The following is a 24,998-nucleotide window of genomic DNA, read 5'->3' as shown; positions in this document are numbered from 1 at the left end:
CCTGAGCCGAAGGCAGACGCTTAACGACTGAGCCACCCAGGCGCCCCTATTAATGTTCTTTGTGGCAGAAACATTTTTATTCATCTCTGTAGCCCTGATGGCTAACTCAGAGCCTTATACACAAATGAAATATTTGCTGAATATATTCATGAATTGTTGTGGATCTAAAAAACAGACATAAATGTCTGGGTGTCAAATTCTTTTCAGAGAGTCAAAGTGTTTGTTGAATTTGGCATCATGGTAGCAAAAATATGAAGTCACAGAGGTTAAAAGAAACATCCTTGCCACATTTTCCATGAGAGCCCCATACCACCAAGTCACAGTAAAATGTGGGGTCTGAGAGTTTCTTAGAATATTGTTTGTTGGGCGCCTGGGTGGCTCAGTCGGTTAAGCGACTGCCTTCGGCTCAGGTCATGATCCTGGAGTCCCGGGATCGAGTCCCGCATCGGGCTCCCTGCTCAGCGGGAAGCTTGCTTCTCCCTCTCCCACTCCCCCTCCTTGTGTTCCCTCTCTCGCTGTGTCTTTCTCTGTCAAATAAATAAATAAAATCTTAAAAAAAAAAAGAATATTGTTTGTTTTCAAGTGGATAAGCCTTTAGGAGAAAAATAAAGTGTGAAGTCTGCAAGGGCTTCCAGGGGGAGGGCGTTTTTGACCACTGGCATCTTTTGGAGTCTCCGTTGTCTTCTTTAAGTCAGAGTGACGGGTGACCACAGCATTTCTTTCGTAGGCGAAGTGAGTTTTAGATTTTTTTTTTTTTTAAAGAATGGATTAGGAACAAAAACGCTAGCAGCTTATGCCTAAAAGATATCTCTAACATTACATAAATTATGGATTTCAACAGAAAAAAAAAAAGTTAGTGAGTGCTTACAAAGTGCTGACCATGCAACATCCATTACCTATAGGCCTTGAAACATCCTGCAGGGGAGGCTTCTTTATCATTTTACAGATGGAGAAATAGGTGCTCATGGTCACACAACCAGTAAGTGCAAGAATCAGAATTCCTGCTTAAGGTTTTCTGACTCCATAGCCTGGGCTGTTTCTTAATATTTCTCTAGAAGAAAGGCCTAATTTGATAGAGCTTTGACTCTCTTCAGTAACCAGACAATTTTAAGTTAAAGAGTGAAGAAGTCTGTTTAGTTAGGGGCACAGGTTCTAACTAAATAATGGTTGTCAAAGGGAAAGAAGTGCAAGTGTTAGGTAGGTGCTTCTGTTTATGGGAAAATGCCTCAGGCTTTAGAAAGCCACAAAAGAAAATAATTTGATATTAAATTTCAACCCTCCTATTCAAAAGTTTTTTTTGCACATCACATTTCTATTTCAAAAGCTATATATGATTGAGAAAACAAGTTAGAATTATTGGGATTTATGCTCAAAGCATTTTTATTAAATTCAGTTTGCTGCATAGCTATTATCATTAATATAACTTTGAAAATTGGTTGAGTTGGCAATTAAGTTTTTTGACAGGCCGACTTAATTGCTAGCTAATTGCTAACTAAATTGTACTTAGCAGATGGTTGGAAAGAATGTTGATACAAAGCAGTCACATTATTCATTAGAGCCAAGCAAGTACCCTGGAACTATTGTTTTTGCATACTAGTATAAGCTGTATTTTTAAAAAAATTCTACATTACAACACCTGTATATAATATGAATTTAACTCAATGATTCCAATAAATGCTATTTAAAGAGATGCAACTTATTATGGATGGTAATACTAATAATGTCATAAATGAGCATCAGGAAAGCTACATAGGAGGATTGCTTTCCAGTTAAAATGTCAGTTACATAAGTATATTCCTGGAGTTGTTCTCATGGAGTACCCTGGATTGTTGAGGTCACCACAAATTCAATATAAATGATTTTAAAAATTACAGAGATACTGTGTTTATTTAAACCTCACAATAATTTTAAGGGATAGATATTAATCCGCCCCCCCCCCCATTTTATAGATTTCATAAGGACCTTTCCAAATATCATACAACTAGTAAGTTTTGGGACTAGATCTCTAATAGGATTGAACCTAGTTTTGTTTGATTCTTGAGCCTGGGGCCTTAGATGTTTTGCTAGTGTAGATCTATTTGCCACAGGGAAGATGAATTAGGGAGGAAGCAAACTAGAAGTGGGGAGACCAACTACCAGGTGAGGATTTGGAGGATGAAAATGTTCTAACTGATTTGTAGTGATGGTTGCACTGCTCGGTAAAATTACTAAGAAGTCATTGAATTGCACTCTTGGGATGGGTAAGTTTCATGCTATATAAAATATACCTCAATAAAGTTGTTAAAAAATAAGATGAATGCATCAGAGCAAGTGAGAGATGATGAGGGTTTGGGTACAGGCAACAGTATTGGGAAAATAGAAGGGATGAAGTAAAAAGACACTGAGGTAAGGTTTTGCAACACTGGCTGTAGAAGGAATAGAAGATGTTCAGTTTGGCAATTTGATTGACAGGATTTATGTAGTTGTGATGTAAACAGAGACAGGCACAGAGAGTAGAGTATATGAGGTAAGAAAATGAGGAGAAAGATGTCAATTTTGAAAGATGGTGATTGAGTTATTACCAAGGACCTTAATGTACCTCTCAGCTTGACCAAATTTTGACAGGCTTCTTCCTAACTAAAGAAGCTCCTGACCTCTTTTTTCTTAGAGCCTTAACTTTAGAAAACTTGTGATTGTAAATTCTTTCTATGCTCCTTTGAGATGTAAATCTTTTACAACCTGTCTTTCTTAAGACCTAGAAGCCATCCCTTTGAAATGTAATCATCAAGAAAGATAGTCTCTGTGGGAGCGTAGAAGCTTATCTTCCATAACAGTCAATTAGCAAACACAGATGGCCCAATCATACCAACTAGCCTCCGTACTAATGTCCTCTAATACTTTTCCATTAGCTTAGCATTTAAAAATGATCCTGCCTTTTGTTTTAGTAGAGTTCAATTTCCATCCCATATTGTACTAGTCTTGACCCCTATTGCAGTAGTCTAGAATAAAGTCTTCCTTGCCATTTTTAGTAATCGTCCAGTGCAATTTTTCTTTTACAATTATCCTAGGGATAACCGTAAGAAGTTCTCCATCCATTAAGCAGAAGGAAAAGCTTTGATCCAGTTGCTAAACACAACTCACTCTCTTTTCATCCCTTTAAATTTAGCTTCTTTAAGACTTTTAATTTTTGTAGTCAAATATTTCCACAAGACTTGTTATGAAAAATAGCAGTCTTCCATTCCTACCTGCTCACCATTTTCAGTTCCTTAAAGGCTTTCCACTCAGCTCTTTCTTTTAAATATGTGCCCTCATATTTCTAAATAACATGTTTATATTGCTGTTTCTTAATCAATTTCATGCTCTGTCTGTTGATATCATACTTAGAAAGCTGAGGATTGAGTTCTCTATCACACAGTCCCCACTTACCCCATCACTCTAGGGAGTTACATTGTAAATTAGATTAGATCAATTTTCTGTTTTTAAATAATTTTAAGTATGTAAATGCTTTGTGCAGCTAAGCTATTAGTATATAATAAATAATTTTTCTTTCCTGAACAATGCTATTTTCTTTGATGTTAAAAACTGCCTTAGGTTTTTTTTTTTTTTTTTTTTAATTTACTTCCCTATGTACTTCTATGTACTTGAGCAAACTTTAACTAGATGTGTAAATCTCATTTCGACTAATTCACTTCCCCACCCTTTAGTCATTTGATCAATTTCATCTTGAAAAAGTCTCGTCCAGAGCTTTTGAGTAGTTCTGATTTGGATTTATTTCTTTCTGGGCCCCTCGCACAGCTCATGCCAGAATCCCCTTTACCACCATCCTGAGGATTCCCCTTGCTCTTGCCTTTGGGTTTCCCTGCTTTGTGAGAGCCATGTTTCCCCTTTCTTGGTTTACCTCCTTGTTTTGGTGAAGTACCGCCTTCAGTACTTTTCAGAGAAAGAATGAATTGAAGGTACACTTCTTGATATTTATATATCTGAAAATGTCCTTAATCTACCCTCACATTTAAGAGTTTGGGTATGAGGTACAGAACTGTAGCTTGTAAATGATCTTCCCTCAGAATTTTTAGGGCATGTTTTCATTGCCTTCTACATTTCACTGTGGCTGCTGAGAAGCCCATTGGTATTCTGATTCCTGGTCTTCACATGAAAACTGTTTTCTCTCTTTTCCTGTCTCTCTGAAGTTGGTAGGACCAACCTTCTCTTTGCCCTCATGTTCTGAAATATCAAAATGAGATGCTTCCATGTGCATCTATTTTCATGTGTTGTTTCAGGCACTCAGTGGATTCTTTCAATCTGATTAACTATGCTCTTCAGTTTTTTTTTTTTTTTTCTAAAAAATGTTTTTGATGATCTATCCTCTTTCTCTCTGAAACCCTGTTATTCAGATATTCATCCAGTGATTTTCATACCCATATCCTCTTATTTCCCTATCTATTTTCTTCTATATTTTCTGGGAGAGTTTAATTTTGTCTTCCAGTCCTGTATTGAGTTATTTATTTGTGCTATCATATGTTAATTTCTAAAATATCTTTTCTCCGCCTTCTGAATATTCAAGTTTTAGTTTCATGTTCTTATTTCATGAATGCAATATCTTCTTCCTTTCTGAGTGTATTAATTGGTGTTTTTTTTCCTTTTTAAAATATTATTCTTCTGCACAATCTGTTTCCTCCAAACTCTTTTTCTTTTTCTTTCCTTTTCTGATATCTCCTTTTTATGTTAAGTGTTTTCTATTACTGAGTGATGCTTGTCCCTTCATATTACCAGTAGGGTATTAAAATATCAATGGGCAGCTTTGTAAGCACAAGGATATTGTGCTTACAATGACCTGATTGACCATTTCCTTGGGTGGCAGGATGACCTCATTGACCATTTCCTTGGGTGGCACCTATGCCAGCATCTTAAATCTTTCCTTTCATATTCCCAATGAAAACTGCTAGTGTCTTGCCAGTTGTCTGGCAGCTGAGGGGGAGGAGAATGCTTGGAATTTCTACAGTAATTGTATAAACTTTCACTTCTCTCCTTAATGTTTAATGCACTTAAATTTGTTTTTTACCAGCTCTGGGATCTGCTGTTGTAGCTTTTCTGTAGGAAACTTCATCAGTTTTCTAGTGGGTCAGGGATAGTTAGGAATGGTGATGTAGGAATTCGACTCAACAGACTTGCAACCATTTATAACTCTTTTCCCAGAAGAATATGTCTTTAATTTTGAACCTTTTGGGATTTCTGCATTTAAAATTGGACCCAGGTTTCTAGGATATGTTAATTCAGGTGCATTTCTCCATCTGCTGTCTAGCTTCTAAAATTCTGTTTCCATTCTCTTTATGCCTAGAGGTTTTCATTTTTTAAATCCTATCATTTTATTGCAGTTTCAGGAGACAGCAGAGCTCAATTCATGTATTTAATCCAATATCTGTAACCAGAAACATCACCAACTTAATCCAGAGTGCAAATGCTAGCAGTAAGGTATTCAGAACAGAAATAGTCACGTTATAGGTGGCAGAAATAGTTATGTTATAGGGAACACATTATAGATATGATCTGGAGCAATGTTTTCCATTCTGAGTACCTCAATATATGGTTGACAAACTACAGAATGACCAGAGAAGAGAGATGACAATGGTTCAAGATGCAAAACCAAATTACATGAGAAGCAGCTGAAAAAATTATTGATATTTATTTAGAGAAAAGACGGCTTCAAAGATGCTGTGACAAAAATCTGAATGCCGCTAAGTTGAACATCTATGGGCCAATTATGTTGACTCTCTGTTCAAAGGTTGGGAGTGAAATATTATAGCTCCTTTTAAATATTTAATTGGCTGTTACATTCACAATGGATGAGACATTAGTTTGGTTTCAGGGGACATAAAATGGATGACCAAACCAAGTGAAAACAAAAGACCTTTTGGTTTGGTGACTTATAAGGAGAACCTATCATAGGCATCTGAGACACAAATGTAAACAGACACCAACCAAGTAAATAACATTCATGTGTGAAGTGGGTAAATAAAAATATTAGCAAACTGAAAAGAGTATGCCATGCATAAAGTGATAGCAATATTGAAAGATTCCAACTTTTCAAAAGCAGTTATGTATTTTGATATTTATTTGTAATATTATAATTCTTGGGCATTATTTTTTAAAATTCTGTATCTTTTACCAAACATATTGTGGGGGGGGATGAATTTATCTTATGGGATCTGGCTTGTGACCTCTCCAATGCTTAGGTCAAACTTTGGCTATTATCATTGGAATTGTCCAAGCAGGACTGGATGGCCATGTATCAGGCACACCACTGAAAATAAAATTGAATTAAATAATGTCTACTTGCCTTTTCACATCAGAGACTTTATGCCTGAAGTTTGATTTTTTTAAAGATGTAGTTTCCTGTATTAATTGTGCCCATTGTATGACACCCAGTTTTTAGTTTTCCTTCTTGCCTCTTTTACCCTTTTTGGTCATTTAACATCGCTGTGTAAACCACATGTAAACTGTGCCATTCCTATGTGGCCATTTATATGTGGCTCTTTTAAAAGAATCATCCAGGAATGAGGCACAACTGTAGACTACATTGATATAAGTGTTACTTGTTGTTTTCAATAATCTACATACACTATATCCCAAAGTTGTGTTTATTGAATTATTCAAGAAAAAAATAATATATGCATTGTGGATTTATGCTACCTGTAATTTAAAAGTCGGGATAGTATGTTTGAGGTCATAATCCATTCCTCTAGTTTACATTTGAGGGGTTGAGACCTAGAGAAGTTAAATGAGTTGCCAGGTTGTGCCTGGTACATAGTACTTGGTGTTGGGGAGTTAGAGAAGGAAGAGAAGACATGACCTTATTATGCTCAGGAAGTTTACAATCTCAAAGAAAGAGACAAGACACCATACAAATATCTATTGGAAGCAATTGAAGGTATAGAGATTCCCAAATCAAGTAGTTATACTTCATTACAATTATTCCTCATAGCTTTGAAATTCACTACAAACAAAAAAGAAAAAAAAGATAGTATGAAACCTGAATACTGGACAATCTCCATGTTGTGTAGTTTCCCCATCTTTGGTTTGTGATCTTCCATCTCCTTCCTGCCAGTACTTTATGTTGGAAACTTTCATTATCAAATAACTAAGACTGGGAATGAGAGATGTATAGAAGAGTAATAATGAAGAGTAAATGTTAGTTAGCTATGAAATAATTAGCTTAGCAACCAAATAAACATTAAAATGAGTGCTCCCTTAAATTTAGTAAGGAAATTATTGAGTATTTTTAAAGAATTTTATTATATTTCTCTCCAGTTTCTATAATCCAGTCTTGACTCCTTCCTTACAACCCTGATTTCTTTTCATAAAGAAAATCTAGAAAGTAATCATCTTATCTCCATAAATACGAATGCTGTTCTGGAGACAATTACTAAGTGAATGAAATTACAAATTAAATAATTCCATTTTCTTCTTAACATGTTAAAGTAAGAAAGACATAAATATCAAAAGATTAAGCCTATCATTTTAAAAATAACCCTCTCATGACTGGGAAAGTTTAAACACGTACAAAAATAAGGTGACAGCCTTTCATGAAAGGAAAATGCAAGCTTTGAATTTTGGCGTTACATTTATAGATGATCTTCCAAGAAGATATGTGAAAGGTATTATTCATTGAAGGAAACTGGAAGGTATAATATGATAGAATAAGGATCACATTTTTCTCTTTGAGGTGATTTATATTTAAATGAGTTCTCCATAATCCTTTAAACTGAAGTGCAAATTGGTTATCAAAGTCCTTTGCTGTAAGGGTTGTTTTACATAATAACGAATTTCACAGAAGTTCCTCAAAGGGAAATACTGATTTAGGCGACATCACAGAATATTTCAGTTACAGCCACATTTTAGATTAGTGCCATAGACAGCATATAAAAAAACTTTCTAAAATCTAAATTTCTCTATTAAGAAGTGTAGGCAGTGTTTTTGTTGTCTTCAAATAAATAAATACCCAGTAATGTGATTTTTGGATCATATGGTAGTTCTATTTTTAATCTTTTGAGGACCCTCCATCTGTTTTCCATAGTGGAAAGTTACAATCCCACCAACAGTGCACCAGGGTTCCCTTTTTTCCATATCCACACCAGCACTTGTTGTTTCTTGTCTTTTTGGTACTAGCCATTCTGACAAGTGTGAGGTGATATTTTACCTGGTGGTTTTGATTTGCATTCCCCTGGTGATTAGTGATGGCTGAGCCTCTTTTCATGTCCCTGATGGCCATCTCTGTATGTCTTCTTTAGAAAAATGTCTACTCCGATCCTTTGCCCATATCTTTTCTCAGTAGAAAATATGTTGATAATAGAAATTTTTAATACAATGATTGTTTTATCTACTCTTTCTCATCCACATTAGTGAGAATCTGCCATTCCAAGTGCTGGGTATATAGCTCATGTTTTTAAAAAAAATGGGTTGTGTGAAAATAGTAGGAAATATTCATTTGCCTATATATGCTTGTGTTACTACCAATGCCAAACAGCTCCAGTTATTGAGCCTTTACTCTGTGCTAATTACTGTGCTATATAAGTTACATATGATACTTTGTTTCTCACAGTGTGAGGTAGGGATTACTATCTTTATTTTATAAATGAGAAACAGGAGGCTAAGTCAGTGGTGCGTGAGAATCTGAACCAGAGTTTATTTCTCTCATTCACTCTGCTATACCACCAACTCATCTGCCTTCTTTTCATCTTTGAGTCCTAGCTCATTACCAGGAGGTAAAAGCTCTAGTCCTCACCCAGTGATACAGTGAACACATAGGCAGGTTCCTCTTTGCTGTGTAGCTCACAGGCCCCAGGATCCCAACCAGTTCTCATCAGTTAGGAGTAACCCAGGGGGCCTCAGTCAGTGAAATCCTGGGACCAGGTCCTGGGTGGAACCTGAGATTGAAACCATAAATGGGAAGGGCACTGGATTCACTCACAAGACTGTGGTTTGAGACCCAGGTCTATCACTCACTACTCAAGTGACTATGGAAAAATCAATCTACCTCCTTGAACCTTTGTGTTTTCATCTGTGCAATGAGGAGGGTGGATTTGATCAATGGCTTTCAAAACTGTATTTTTTAAGAAGCGAAGTTCTTTTTTTTCCCCCTGAGATCAAGAGTTGGACGCTTAACTGACTGAGCCACCCAGGTGCCCCTGAAAAGTGAAGTTCTTTTAGCAAATGGAGTCGTATGTTGAAACCCAGTAATAAAATAGATACAGAGGTAGAGCAAGGGCAGGATCTGGAGGAGGCATGAGTTCATCTATCTCCTGGGCCTCCTTCTAACCTTCATCCTATCTCCAGGGAGCCTCTGAGGCATGTGAGGCCTTGCAGAACATGATTTTCAAACTGTGTACTCGCTCAGCTCTAACTTTATCCCAGTTCTCATATTCTATGATTTAAAAAATATCTGTAGCCACTTGATGAGGGCATTAGAATTGTATTAGAAGAGAAATAAGGTCAAGGATGATAGTTCAAAGGAGAAGGGGCATTAAGTTGTAAAAGATATAATCAAATGACTTGACTGGGGATGGCCAGGGGCATGCTCTTGATGCGGAGGACCCTGAAACTGGGTACTGGTTTTACAGGGACTGGAGCAATGTAGGGGCTGGGCTTTATAATCCTTGTTTCTGAAATCTGTTGTATTTCTGCAATTAGTTTATTTAAATATATATTATTTTAGTCTGACAGTGATATTCCAGTGGTTGATTTTATTTTCTTAAAGGATTCTTGATATTGAGCTATTAACTTTTAATTATAATACAACTATGATTATTACCATCAAAATACTTTTCCTTGTTTAAAAATATGAAGTTTAGACAAATTGGTTCATGTTCTCTAATGAGTAAAAGCTCAGATTGTATTGTTGGCAACTCTTGGCTTAAAGACCTTCTTCATGTGTCTGTATTAACCTGTTAAACTTGGCCAGCATCTCCCGGGCCCTGCGCTGTTCCTGTGACTGACACCGTTTCACCGGTTTAACTGTGACATGTCTGTGGCCACAGATCTTTTTCACTTACCTGCCTCCGCCTTCTGCTGCTTCTCAATTTTCTCCAGGCGCCCCAGCAAGGAGTCAATTTTCGTTTTGATCTGGGTTAATTCTTTCTTGATTGTCTGTAACTCATCTGATTTCACTGGAAAGGGGAAAAGGGAAAGAAAGCAACAGAATGTCAAATGTACCATTACTCAGGTAGAACACAACTCACAGACACCCCGTGTTTTCTCAAGATGGTGTCAAATTACATAGGACACTTTTCAATCTTATCAGCTTCTCGTTACTTCCACTGATCCTAGAATACCGGAAGACATTGGCAATTACAGTGATTTTCAGTGACGTGAGCATTTGATACTAAATCTTTTCACTGAAAGTTACACAAAGGGATGGAGTAATCTGGAAACATCAAATAACTAAATGATACGAAACTCAGTTTTGGCAAGTAGTAGAGTTAATCTGCACTGTAAAATGGATTCAGACTGAGGAATGATAAAATCATGGCAGATATGTTAGTACTACTTTGAGGTCGATGTTGTAATACATATTTCAGGAGTCAATGATATTTTTAATCTAGTCCCCTGGTATTTTATTGAAACCAGGATATAACGTTTATCCTCTGAAGAAATGTCTTAGATGCTAGAGAACTCTAACAGAACTCTTGCTACTTCACCTACTCTTTAAAAAAATGAGGCAATGGGTTGTATGTGTCCCTAAAAGCCGTGGCGCTGGAGGGAAGAAAATTCACTGAAGTTCCCACTGGTATTTTCTACAGTAGTGGTTCTCATTCCAGGTTTTGGATATTTAGTATGGTTTCAAAGAAAAGCAAGTGGGGACGAACACAAGACTGGCAACTTTTCATTTTGCCAAGTAAGGATGTTAAAAACAACAACAAACATCCTACTATCAACAATAATAATTATTTTATAAAGAAGAGGCTTAAGAAAAGGACATTCTCCTATTTAAAGGGCAGTCCTTCAAATGAAATATATTTATGTTTATGAAAAATTCACTGCACTGTTGCTATTTTCTCATTTTTTGAGAACTATTGGGAAATTTGCCATGAACCCACAATAACGAAAGATCGAAGATTTCAAAGCTATCATTACAGAAAATCTGCATCTGCCTAGGAGTTTTCAGTAGGTGGGGTTTCGGGTGTCCATGCCTCAGCAGAGACGCTTCAAGATCGGGGGGCACAGAGCTTGATGTCAGCCTATTAATCCTCTGTTACTTTTTTTTTTTTTTAAGATTTTATTTATTTATTTGAGAGAGAGTGAGAGAGAGAAAGAGCACAAGAAGGGGAGCGGGAGAGGGAGAAGCAGACTCCCTGCCGAGCAGGGAGCCCGATGCGGGACTCGATCCCGGGACTCCAGGATCATGACCTGAGCCGAAGGCAGTCGCTTAACCAACTGAGCCACCCAGGCGCCCTATCCTCTGTTACTTTTGCTTCAAGTTTGTGATGATCTCAGCCTGGTTATTCCCCAGAAATTTTGGAAGAAATGAGCATTTAGCTTCGCTCTTTAGTCTTCAGGAAATTTTTTTTTATAAATAATAAAAACTAAATGCAATCTTTGTTTGCTTGGAATAGAGCTATATTTCAGCTAAGATATGTGATATAATATAGATGATAACGTATGCATCAATATACATTAATTGATGAAAGGAAGCACATATTTTTTTCCAGTATAAAAATGAGAAAACATTTTTTATTATAAAATCAGAAATTTCTTTTACAAAAAGCAGATTTTTATTTATGATGCAAAGTTGCTTGCAAAATAAAAACTGCAAGAATCCAGGACCCCGTGGTGTGTTCCTATTATGAAGAACCAAACTGAAAGTAGAACACAGTTTAAAATAGAGAATTTCTTCTAATGTCAATTATTTCAGGGACATCAAAGTGCCATTGTGGAACTGCAGCGAAATTTGAAAAACATCATCTGTCACAATTGCAAATTGATTCCACTTTGAAGAATGATTTTCATTTCCTTTGATGGAAGCACGTCATGTAGTTTTACTTAAACCTATCAAATTTAATAGAAAATATTTTATCTTAGAACATTAGATTTCAATGCACGAGAAACGGGACTGTGGCTGGAAACCACATGTATTAGTAAGTAGAGCCACTCCTCAGCCCAGGAATGCAGTTGACTAATTTTAATGTCTTTATCTCCTTAAAAAAAAGAAACAAAAACCCCACCAATACCCCATTTTATAGAAACTACGTTACAAACCACTAGAAATCTGGGCTCACCACATAGGAACTTAACATGTATCCAGGATGTCAAGGTTGGCTTTAAGTCTAGACTCATGTCTAGCACTGTAGGAACACTTCTACGATCTGAGTCAGACTATTATAAAATTTGGGTTTAATTAGTTGGTGGTATTTAAGCTTAGAGACAACAAGGATCTGATCTGCCCAAGTTCTGTCTGCTCTTTCCTGCCTCTACCAGGAAATTCTGAATCCGTCTCCAGCCCTATGCAAGTTGCCCAGCTTCAGTCTTGGAATGGCTAGCAGCAAAGGCTCATCAAGGTCCTGCAAAGCAGGTTAAAAATAGTTTTGGCTGCTTTTTGAGCAATTGTGAAAGCTGTCTTCTTACTGCACTTCAGTGCTGTTCTTGGGAGAGGGCGTGCCACTTACCTGGCCTACTTGGCTGGAGTCCTGTTTTTACCTTTCTTCAGTTGGATTAACTACCTATAGATTTGGGTATGGGTCTGTGTTATTGTGTCTGGTTTCCAGATGGAATTCCTGGGATGAGCCACCTCTATACCTGATGTGCTTCCCTCTAGAGCTCTTCTCTGCTTTTTTTTTTTTTTTGGCTCCTGTTAACAATTTCTCTACTGCACTGTGGATTGCATTAATCTGCTATTCCATCAAAATAGACGTGTATTTTACTAGCTTAGATTTCTAAACTTAGAATTTAAAAAATTTTTGCAACTTTCATTTCTGACATTTTTCCAAAAAATAAAAGTGAGTTCATAATTAAGGAGAGCCTTAGATCCAAAGCTTCCCAGTTCATTTTTCTTCCTTTCTACATTTTCTTTCCCCGTCCATTCTCTGCCCACTCTTACCTGGGCTTCTGCCTTTAATTTGCCCAGCCTATAGCATAGTGCCTTCAAAGTAATAAGTCATAAACCTTTTCTATTGAACACTACCAGAATGTCCCCATTTCTATAGGGAAAAGGCCAGAAACCCACAAACATGTGCACAAACCAAACTCTTTAAACTGGTATTCAGGGTCTGCTCCAAAGTATATTTCCAGCTGTATATTCCATTTCCTCTCAAAGCATACTCTTCACTTGAACAGAAAAGCTTAGTGCTTAATCATATAATGCATGGAACCAGGTAGACTCTAGTTCACATCAATGTCCCTTTGGGGAGTCACTTGTAATCACTAATATTCAAGTTCCACATCTGTAATTTCCATCCTCTACCTTAGAGGCTTGTTATAAAAATTTAATGAGGTAATTCACGTAAAGACTTAGGACCACACCCAGAACATCATCATACCCAATAAATGATAGTAGCAGAAGACATTATTTCTATTACTACTACTATTATTATTATTGCTATTATTTTTATTGATATGCTTATCCCAGCAAAGACTCTCTCTCTCTCTCCCCCAAATATGTCTATCAAAATCCTATATGCCTTTTAGGGCTTCATTTAAAGTCTTGCCTCCCCTATGGATTCTTCTTTGACTAATCCTCTGGAGGGTGCATCTCTCACCTGTAATTTATTTAATGGCATCTCATATTTGCCGCTAGACACATACTGTCTATTGAATTTTTTTAAAGATTTTATTTATTTATTTGACAGAGAGAGACACAGCAAGAGAGGGAACACAAACAGGGGGAGTGGGAGAGGGAGAAGCACGCTTCCTGTGGAGCAGGGAGCCCGATGCGGGGCTCGATCCCAGCGTCCTGGGATCATGACCTGAGCCAAAGGCAGACGCTTAATGATTGAGCCACCCAGGCACCGCTGTCTATTGATTTTTACTTAGTATGACCACTTTTCATACTAAATTGTGAGCTTCTTGAGAGTGAAGACCTGATTAGATATTGGAGAATTTCAAGAGTCATGCTTTTGAATATTTTCTGTGTTTTAATAAGCTCCTTCTTCTATTACTGATTGTTGAGACTCCTGATGCTTACCATGAGGTCCTGGGCTTTGAAGCCTGTCCTCCTTAATTAGAAAATTATATTAACAGGTTTAAGAAAAGATCCTAAATTAGATTAGTAAATAGTGAAAATTTTCTATCTTTTCATCATAAAACAGATCCATAAAAATTATTCAGATTCCAGATTAATAAATTATTCTGATCTCTGACAATACAACATTTCAAAAAGAAGGGATTTTGGACAGTTGTTTGAAGCAAGACATATTAATAAATTTACCCCCTCACAGACTCTCAACAACCAAACTCTTTCGAATGGAGAGAAGGCATCCAATTCCTTCTTTTTCTTCCTTCCTTCCTGCCTGCCTGCCTGCATTCCTTCTCTCTTTTCCCTTCCTTTCTTCATTCCTTCCTTGTTTCCTTCCTTCCCTCCCTCTTTCTTTCTCTTTCTCTATCTCTTTTTTTTTCTTTCCTCTTTCTTTCTCTCATTCTTTTCCTCCTTTCATGTTTAACGGAATTTATAGCTCTGTGTTTTAAACACAGCAAGAAATTAGCAAATTTCAGAAGATCTTTAGGTATATGTATAAGTAGGTAGGTCACTGGATGCAATTTCAACCCAACCAACAAATCTTTTTTAAAGCTTTGTGCATGTACCAGACACTAAATTGGAATTGGCTGTCTAATGGAGAGATAGATAAGCAAACAAGAAGTGCAAGAAGAAAATTAGCATGGAAATATACCTTTTCTTAATCAGAAGCACTCTGATAAAAGAATAAAAGAAGGACATATACCTTGGGCAGCCACACTTTTGTATTTTTCCCTAATTCCACCTCAGTTCTTCAAAATCTAATATCCTTATCTTCAAAGATACATTGCATAGAATATAGTGCCTTTATTTTTATATAGAGAATTAGATCATGAGAGTCAGGAGTATTTTTTACTAAGAATAATATGGAATAATTTCAATCAACTTGCTGTTACATAATTGTTATATAAAAGTAACCTAATGTAGACAAGCTAGGGGCTTGGGATGGAGAAAACTGCTTTACTTCCCAGTCAGCCCCAAATTACCTTCCCTTGACTCATCTGCTTGCCTTTCTAATTATCTTAGGCTTTAGTCACAACTGTTCCTTGTTCCTTTAATGTGTCTTGTGTTTTCAGACATCTATATCTGTGTTTCTGTTGTCTGCCCTACACTCTCATCTCCTCCACCTGGTAAATGTCATTTGATTTTTAAATAGTCAGCTCAAATGTTGCCTACAGAATAAAGTCATCCTCAACCCTTGAACCTCTTCTTTAAAAAGCTCATCCTCTTTGTACTCATACTTCTTTCAAATGATACTTTAAATGATCTTTTCTTTAAATGTCTCTCTCCCTGACAAGGGCAGGAACTGCTCTCATTTTTGACTCAAGTGTCCAACATATTTATTCAACAATATTCATGAAGATCTGTTATTGCTGGGCTCCTTCCCAAGAGCTGGGGACATATTCATAAACAAGAGAGACAAAAGTCCCTGAAATGATGGCACACCCATCTAGCAGTGGAAGAAGACAACAAATATCTTTTATTTGTTTATAAATATAAATATAAAATGCAGACAAGAGGTTAGGGAAGACCTAGCTAGGGAGTAAGATTTGTCAATATATATATATACAGTGGTAAGGGAAAGTTTCACTGATAAGGTGACATCTGAGCAAAAGTCTCAATAAGGGGAGGCAGCAAGTCATGGGAATATCAAGGGATAGTGGGATGGAAGACTATATGAGGCTGAGGAATGGTAAATGCAAGGGCCTGACGCAGAAGTATATTTGATGTGTTTTAGGGACAGACAAGAGGACAATGTGGCTAGAGTGGAATGAGCAAGTGCAAGAAGAATACAAGAAGTCAAGAGGTAAGGTGGAGAGTGGAGAAGAGTGAAAAGGTATATGGAGAAGATTGTATAGAGTCTTGTTGGCCAAAGTTAAATACTATGGGTTTTATTCTGAGTAATATAGGGGCTAATTGTTACATTTAAAATTTTTTTTAATTTTTTTTTTAATTCACACATAAGTAAACAGTGTTATATTAGTTTCGGGTGTGCAATATAATGATTCAAGAATTTTATACAGTACTCAGTGCTCATCATGACAAGTGTACTCTTAGTCCTTTTTATCTATTCCACCCACCCCCCCACCAACCTCCCCTCTGGTAACCAGCAGTTTGTTCTCTGTGTTTAAGAGTCTGGATAGCAATAAGCAAAAGAATGAAACTGGACCGCTTTCTTACACCATACACCATACACAAAAATAAATTCGGAATGAATGAAAGACCTAAATGTGAGACAGGAAACCACCCAAATCCTAGAGGAGAACATACGCAGCAACCTCTGTGACCTCGGCCATAGCAACTTCTTACTAGCAAAGGAAATAAAAGCAAAAATGAACTATTAGGACTTCATAAGATAAAAAGTTTCTGCACAGTGAAGGAAACGATCAACAAAATTAAAAGGTAACCGATGGAATGGGAGAAGATATTTGCAAGTGACATATCTGATAAAGGGCTGGTATCTAAAATCTATAAAGAACTTATAAAATTCAGCACCCCCAAAACAAATAATCTAGTTAAAAATGTGCAGAAGACATGAACAGATATTTTCCAAAGAAGACATAAAGATGGCTAACAGTTACATGGAAAGATACTCAACATCAAATTATGGAAAGAGCCCAAATGTCCATCAACTGATGAATGGATAAAGTAGAGGTGACACACACACACGCACACACTAAAATATTACTTAGCCATCAAAAAGAATGAAATCTTGCCATTTTACAGTGATGTGGATGGAGGTAGTGAGTATTAGGCTAAGCAAAATAAGTCAGAGAAAGACAAATACCATATGATCTCACTCATTTGTGGAATTTAAGAAACAAAACAGATAAATGTAGGTGGAAGAAAAAATAGGCAAACTAGAAAACAGACTTAACTGTAGAGAACAAACAGGGTTGCTGGAGGGGAAGTGGGCAAGGGAATAGTCTAAATGGGTGATGGGCATTAAGGAGGGCACTTGTGATGAGCACTGAGTGTTGTATGCAAAGTGATGAATCACTAAATTCTACTCCTGAAACTAATATTACACTGTATGTAATCTAACTAGAATTTAAATAAAAACTTGAGACAAAAATAATACTATCTTCAAAGGAAAAATGTCTTCCTCTTTTCTTTTAAATAAATTTTACAACAAAAACTGCAAAAGAAAACTACAGACAAAAGAAAACATACTGTCATAATAAAAAATATTTGGCTTCCAGCTGATGATACTTTATTTTTCTATGGTGATCATAGGGCTTGAATTTAGAATTTTTCTTCAAGATCATCTAAATGATAAATGAATAAAAATAAAGTTCCTAGAATATATTACTCTAGCCTGCTTTTGGGCAAGCAGGATACTACAGAAACTAGGAGTCAGTTTACATCGTACAGATAATCTCAAATATTTTTCCTAAACCATTGCTGTAGTTAGTATTCTACTCAGGAAAAAAAGAAAAAAGAAGCCACGTTAAATCATTTCAGACTTGCTCTCTCTAAAGAGTTCATTGATTTGCTGATAAATGTTATTACATTCTGATACAGTCAACAAGATGTTTGTGTTTTTTCCAGAGTGATGAGATATAATCCAGAAAGGAAATTAGGCATATGAGATGATACTATCTGTTTATATCAAAAAATGTGTGCATCTCTGATTTATGTGGTGAAAAATATTTCAATTTATTTTAGTCACCTGTGGGGTCAAGTCTATTCAGGGACAAACAAAGAAGCTTCAGCTAACTGTCTAGATCAGTGGTTCTTAACAGAGGGTAATGCCCTACATGGGATATTTGCAATGTCTGGAGATATTTTTGATTGTCACAACTCAGAGATGGTGGTGTTACTGGCATCTAGTGGGCAGCCAGTTGGCTAAACCTCATAAAACATACAGGGTAGCCCCCCACCCAACACCACACCAAAGAATTATCTGATTAAAAATGTCAATAGCGTCAGGCCTTAGAAACCCTGGTCTAAATAATTATATACCCTCCTTCACCAACACCATGCTTTTAGGAACTATTTGGAAAATTTAAAACTGTTTGTGAACATGTGGACTTCAACAATTATTCACATTAATTTGTTTCTCTTTTTATTTATTTCCCCCAGCCTTTGATAAATTATTTAAATATAAAACAGTAAAGGAATAAAAATAATTTGCATAGAACTTAATTTATTAGTGACTTTTACATTTACTACTTCATCAGTAAAGGAACCTGAGAATCTGACAATTTACATGACATTCTCAAAGTCATACAATGGCTGTGTGTAATGTAATAATCTGAACAGGTAAAGTTCAGGCTCAAACCCAGGTCTTTTGACTATGAATTCTACACTCTTTATTGTGCCATACAGCTTCATTTGATGTGAAAAATACGATCGTCAGTTCTAGCTCTTTCCTTCATGATGCATTAAGGAACCATATTATTTTTAATTGAGTCACATCCAGAAAAAATGAAGACCACTGATTTCCATAAAATAGATTTTAAGAAATCTTTATCATTATCACTTTAATTTGTCTACTTCAGCTTCTTTTGGTCCTTTTCCTCTTATTCATATATTTTAAGCTAGTTTAATATGCAGAAGCTAATTTGCCAACTTTGTAAATAGTTTTCAAAAGTCAGACTTTAAAAAATTTTGCTAAAACAAATTGAAGCAATTTGTGTAATTCTCCATTTATATATGTAAATATAGTTTGGCAATTACCACATTCATGGATGGAATTTCCTAGAAAAACAAATTATATATATGTGCATATGTGTGCATTTATAATACCCATGCCTGCTTACATCTACACTAATTCTTTCTATATATTTTTAGAAAGAGAAAATGAAATGAAAAATGAGTTCATTATTTTATTCAATAACTATTATTCAAATACCTGCTGTATGCATCCATGCATCTAGCATACCATTACCAGCTGCACATATACCATCTTAATTAATCTTTATGATAAATACACAAAATATGTATTATTAAAATTGTTTTATAGATTAGAACAGTGAATGTTAGAGAAGTTAAATAATGTGTTTAAGACTGCCTAGCAATATGTCTAACCTTTAAACACTTACCCTAACACTAACCCTAAACCTAACACTCTGGAGGGGTCTCTGAACTACAGGATCCCAGGCACATACCCTCCCTCTGGCCCTAAACTAACCCTCACCCTGTCCCTAAACCTATCCCTAATACTGGCCCTAACCTGAACCCTAACCCTAGATCTGATTAAAAAAAAGGAAGATGTGGTGTGTGTGTGTGTGTGTGTGTGTATATATATATATATATATATATATATATAAAAGCATATTACTCAGACATAAAAAAGTACGAAATCTTGCCATTTGCAATGACATAGATGGGCTAAAGACTATGTTAAGTGAAATAAGTCAGAGAAAGATGAATACCATATGATTTCACTCATATATCAAAATCAACAAACAAAACAAAAGAAATGAACAAAGGGACAAAAAAGAGAAAAGGGCAAACCATGAACCAGACTCTTAACTATAGAGAACAAACTGATGGTTCCCAGAGGGGACGTGGGTGGGGGGATGGGTGAAATAGGTGATGAGGATTAAGGAGGGCACTTGTGATGAGCACAGGTTTTATATGGAAGTGCTGAATCACAATATTGGATGCTTAAAACTAATATTACACTGTATGTTAACTGGAATTTAAATAAAAAAAATAATCTATTTGCACATTTCTAAAAAAAAAAAAAGGACTGCCTAATAAAAAGGCAACAAAATCAAGTTTAGAGTAGACTGCCTGATTCCAAAGCCATGCTTCATTTTTGTTTGTTTGATTCTTCCCCTGCCTCTCCAAGCCATGAGCTTCTCATTATGATGAACTGCCTCCTTAACCTCATGCAGTTTATAATTAGTGGAGGAAGTAAATGTGTAAGCAACTTCTTATAATACATATGAACATGAAATTTATAAAATAATGGAGTAAAATGTGGAAGGCAAAAATAATAGTGGTGACAAATATTCCATAAATATTTTAAGAGTATACGCTGTGCAGTGCAAAAGTATCTTGAAGAATGAATCTGTAATCTGAAGTGGAGAGAACAGATGTGCATACAAATGACTGTAACATGAATCCAAGGGCTTAAGTCTTATAATAGGAAGATGGACAACAGGTTTGGTTTTATGATGATGCCCTTGTAGCACAGAGGGGTCCAAACTTGTTTCATGTGAGTGGTATTGCCTGAACTGGACCTTGAGAACCAGGTAAAATTATTAATAATGTTTATCTATGTATAAGATAGATAACACAGTTGATAACACATTTCTTGATATAAAGGAAAGGGCTTTCAGGTGGAGGTGTATGAACATGAGTTTAAAAGCATTTAAATAAGAGTACAATTGGGGCGCCTGGGTGGCTCAGTTGGTTAAGCGACTGCCTTCGGCTCAGGTCATGATCCTAGAGTCCCTGGATCGAGTCCCGCATCAGGCTCCCTGCTCGGCAGGGTGCCTGCTTCTCCCTCTGACCCTCCCCCCTCTCATGTGCTCTCTCTCTCATTCTCTCTGTCTCAAATAAATAAATAAAATCTTTAAAAAAAATTAAAAAAAAATAAGAGTACAATTAAGCTAGGGGAAGAGTGGTGGGAAACTGGAAGTACGGGATCAGATATATCTTGAAAAGTCACTGAAAAAGAGTTTCAACTCTTACTAGGTAAATGGTAGCAATTTTGAGTTTTGAGTGAGGAATTGACAGAAGTAATTTGTTTTGAATAATCCTGCAGTTGGGCATGCAACTAATGGGATTAGGGGAGCGCATAGAGCCCAGAAAAGTAGTCAAGAGACCAGGAGAGTAGTCAGGGCTCTGCTTGTCAGCACATGATCTGGGAAAAAGCAGCAGAAGCAGCAGCAGAGGTAAAAAATGTTATTAAGATCCTTTGATAGGATTTAATGCTCACAAACTTTTATAATCCCACAGTGGAAAGATTAGATCCTTTCTGGAACTTTTAGTGGAGCACAAAGAAAATCATAACTTGTATAGAGGAACTGAGAAAACATCTCAAATGCTCACAAGCTATACTGGTATTAGGAATTTATCAAATATTTTGCTATTTGCCTCTTTTTCTGGTTATATTAATGAGCCACATTAAAACTTAGTGAAAAAAAGCCGAGATGCTCACAAATTTATTTATTTATTTATGGTAAATACGTTATAATTATTTTGGTTGTGCTACTTTGTATCTAAGTATTAGGTTGTGATGTTAGCAAGGATTTATTACTCTGTTTATACTAAGTGCTTGTCAGTATTCAGACTGTAAAGCCATGTGCATCTGAGAAATTCATTTGTGTTTACCAAGATGAGCTAAATGGGCCTGAATCTCATTCTCCTAAATTAATTACTGAACTAAATACTATCCAAGAATTTGGCTCTTAAAATAAGAAAGCATTGCAGGGTATGCCAAGATCTCCATACTTTTAGGTTTAGGTTTTGGGGTTTTTTTAAAGATTTTATTTATTTATTTGACACAGAGAAAGAGAGCACGAGCAAGGGGAGAGGCAGGCAGAGGGAGAGGGAGAAGCAAGCTCCCCACTGAGCAGGGAGTCTGATGCAGGGCTCCATCCCAGGACCCTGGGATCATGACCTGAGCTGAAGGCAGACGCTTAACCGACTGAGCCACCCAGGTGCCCCTTTTGTTTAGGTTTTATATGCATATTACATCCATGTTATGGGTTGAATTATGTCCCCTGCAAAATTTATATGTTCAAGTCCTAGCCCCTGATACCTCAGAATGAGATTGTATTTATGAATGGGGCCTTTGAAGAGGTAATCAAGTTAAAACAAGGTCACTAGATCCAATATTTCCTACTCCAATATGACTAGTGTACTCATAAGAAGGAAATTTGGACACACACACACAGAAGGAAGATGATGTGAAGACACAGGGAAAAGACAGCCATCTACAAACCAAGGAGAGAGGGTTGATGCGGCACCTTCCCTTATAGCCCCTGAAGGAACACACACGACACCATGATCTCCAACCTCCAGACCCCAGAACTGTGAGAAAATAGATTTCTGCTCTTTAAGCCACCCAGACTATGGTGTTTTACTGTGGCAGTGCTAGCAAACAAATAGAGCCATCATATAAATTTCTTAAACTATTATTTTTGATCAGATACCACTTTGCCGAGAATCTTTTCCCTCAGCCCGGGATGAAATTCAAACCCTTCAATATTCTCCACAGTTTGCTGTTGTCCAGTTACTCAACTTTATCTTTTGCTCTGCTTAATTATAATACCCGTAGTTTCTTAACTGACATATCTAGCACTAAATTTTTGCTTAGATAATAATAGTGATTAATAATAATAATAACCATTATTATTGCTATTATAGCTTATTATTAAGACTTTTAGAATATGAGACACTGTTCTGAGAGCTTTATGTGTGTTGGCTCATTTAATCCTCACAAAAACTTATGGAGAGGGCAGATTATTCTTATTTCCCAAACCAAGGTACAGCAAACAAAGTTGCCCCAGAACACACAATTCATAAATGGCGGAGCCACTGTTGGATTCCAGTTAAAGCAATTTCATATCTAATATCCTTAACTACTGTACTCTGTTGTAACAACAACAACAACAACAATAAAACCCCTCCCTGAACATTAACTATGTGACAAGACTTGCCTAAGAACTTTATAAGCATAAGTAATTTAATTCCCACAACCATAGTATTGTTATTTCCATTTTCCAGATAGAAAATGGAGGAATACAGGGATTAAAGGATTTCCCCAAGGCCAAAAGTGAGTATGTTGTCTAACACGGATTCCATCCCAAGGCAATTTGACAGCAAAGCCTCTGCTCTTCTCCACCTAGGTACTGTGTCTTGGAAAGCAGGAGTCTCTCTGATTCTATTTTTTCAAATCCACTTATCCTTCTAAACTTAACTCAAAATCTTCTATTAAGCTTTCTTTAAACCCTATGGCCAACAGCAATTTCTTTCCTTAAAACCTAAAAGCAGAATATATGTTTTGGCCAAGATAATAGATGGATGGGGATGTTTAATGATATTTTGCTGGATATTATCATTGTATCTCTGGTTGATGCTTTGCCTCCATATTTAAATAACATGCTTTCGAGGGGAAAAAAAAAAACAACAACACAACAATTCCTTAGTTCTCAACAACTATTTATTAAATTTAATTGAACTATCTTTAATTTCCCATTAGATGCTTGAGGGCTTTTGTGTTAGTCTATGACCTATTCTGTCATCAAAAGTACATTGACAGGACCCCAAAGACATCAAAACTTACAATGATTTTACTTGTTAGTAAAAAAAATAAATAAAAATTTTTAAAAATGGGGTGCCTTGGTGACGCAGTTGGTTAAGCAGCTAACTCTTGATTTTGGCTCAGGTCATGATCTCAGGGTTGTGAGATCGAGCCCCATGTTGGGCTCCATTCTGGGTGTGGAGTCTGCTTAAGATCCTCTCTCGCTCCCTCTCCCTCTGCCCCTTCCTCCTTGCTTGCAGGTGCTCTTTTTCTTTAAAAAAAATAAATAAAATATTTAAAAAATGATTTTTCTTGTTAAACATTAGAATTTAAGTTAATTATTTTAAAATTGATTTAATATTTTTTTTCAGAGGGCACTCATTTTTCCACTAAGAAACCACAGCTAAAGTTCATAAGTATTCATGTCTTCTCTTTTGCAAAATGCTTAAATACAACATCACATCTTTTTATCTTATGATTCCATGGGACAGCACAAATTGATTACAACAGTTGGGGGATACATTCCAAGACCCCCAGTGGATACTTGAAACGGCAGATAGTACTGAACCCTATTATACTATGTTTTTTCCTATACATACATACATACCTTTGATAAAGCTTAATTTGTAAATTAGGGACAGAAAGAAATAGAACAATTATAACAATATTCTTTAATAAAGTTATGTGAATGTGGTCTTTCTCTTTCAAAATATTTTATTATACTGTGCTCATCCTTCTTGTGATGATGTGAGATGACAAAATGCCATGTGAGAGATGAAATGAGAAGAATGACATAGGTGTCATGATGTAACATTAGGCTACCATTGACCTTCTGATGATATGCAGAAGGAGGAGCATCTGCTTCTGCACCCTGGTTGGCCATGGGTAACAAATTCTGGAAAGTGAAACCACAGATGAGTGGGGGGTAACTGCATAGTTTTAGTTCAAGTTGATTTGCAAAGGGACAAATACTTAGTGGTAATTTTTTTTTTTTGGTAATTTAATTTTTTAAAAGAGCAATCCATTTTCAACACTTATTAGTATTCAACCTTGGCAAATTATAGTGTTAATATATTTTTTCTTTGTATTTTTTTTCCACAGCAGAATTCAGTCATATTAAAATTCTGAAATAAGAAATGACAGATTGTCTAAGCTATAACATTAATTTCCTCTTCTGTACTTGCCAAGTCATTAAATACTAGGAAACAACTATTAATAAAAGAGCAAGAGGTACCTCAGTAAATATTCATTCACTTAAGCTAATATTAACATAGTATATTTTACATTTCACTAGAATTTTTCATTTGTGATTTAAATTTGAAAATTATTGTTATTCCCAGGTACCAGGCTAATTATAAAAGTACTTTTAAATAATGAATACACACATACACACACACGTGTGTGTGTGTATATAATATAATCTGCCTATATGATTTTAGAAAGAATGTGTAATTGTGATTCTCGTTTTGCTTGCTAGTGAATTATATATAAATATTGTTTAGATTTATGTTTCATTAAAATAACACTAACTACAGTTAATTGAATGAAGAAAGAAAGAAAGAAAGAAAGAAAGAAAGAAAGAAAGAAAGAAAG

General features: G+C 36.0%; 1 protein-coding gene and 1 long non-coding RNA gene across 6 annotated transcripts in view; one reads left to right on the top strand and one right to left on the bottom strand.

Annotated features, from left to right (window-relative positions):
- Nucleotides 1-24,998, bottom strand: part of RALYL (RALY RNA binding protein like) — a 686,645-nt gene that overhangs the window by 39,735 nt on the left and 621,912 nt on the right. For all 5 annotated transcript variants that reach the window (XM_035011452.1, XM_035011454.1, XM_035011455.1 and 2 more), the window contains one exon: nucleotides 10,026-10,139. In XM_035011452.1, the coding sequence (XP_034867343.1) occupies nucleotides 10,026-10,139 (114 nt within the window). The remainder of the gene's footprint in view (nucleotides 1-10,025; nucleotides 10,140-24,998) is intronic.
- Nucleotides 1-24,998, top strand: part of LOC118014973 — a 268,840-nt gene that overhangs the window by 218,692 nt on the left and 25,150 nt on the right. The gene's annotated exons all lie outside the window — the stretch shown is intronic.

This window comes from Mirounga leonina, unplaced genomic scaffold, assembly GCF_011800145.1.
Source record: "Mirounga leonina isolate KUSES-001 unplaced genomic scaffold, KU_Mleo_1.0 Mir_165, whole genome shotgun sequence".
Classification (NCBI taxonomy): Eukaryota; Metazoa; Chordata; class Mammalia; order Carnivora; family Phocidae; genus Mirounga; species Mirounga leonina.
The sequence above is the reverse complement of the archived record's forward strand: the minus strand, read 5'-3'. Positions and strand labels throughout refer to the sequence as shown.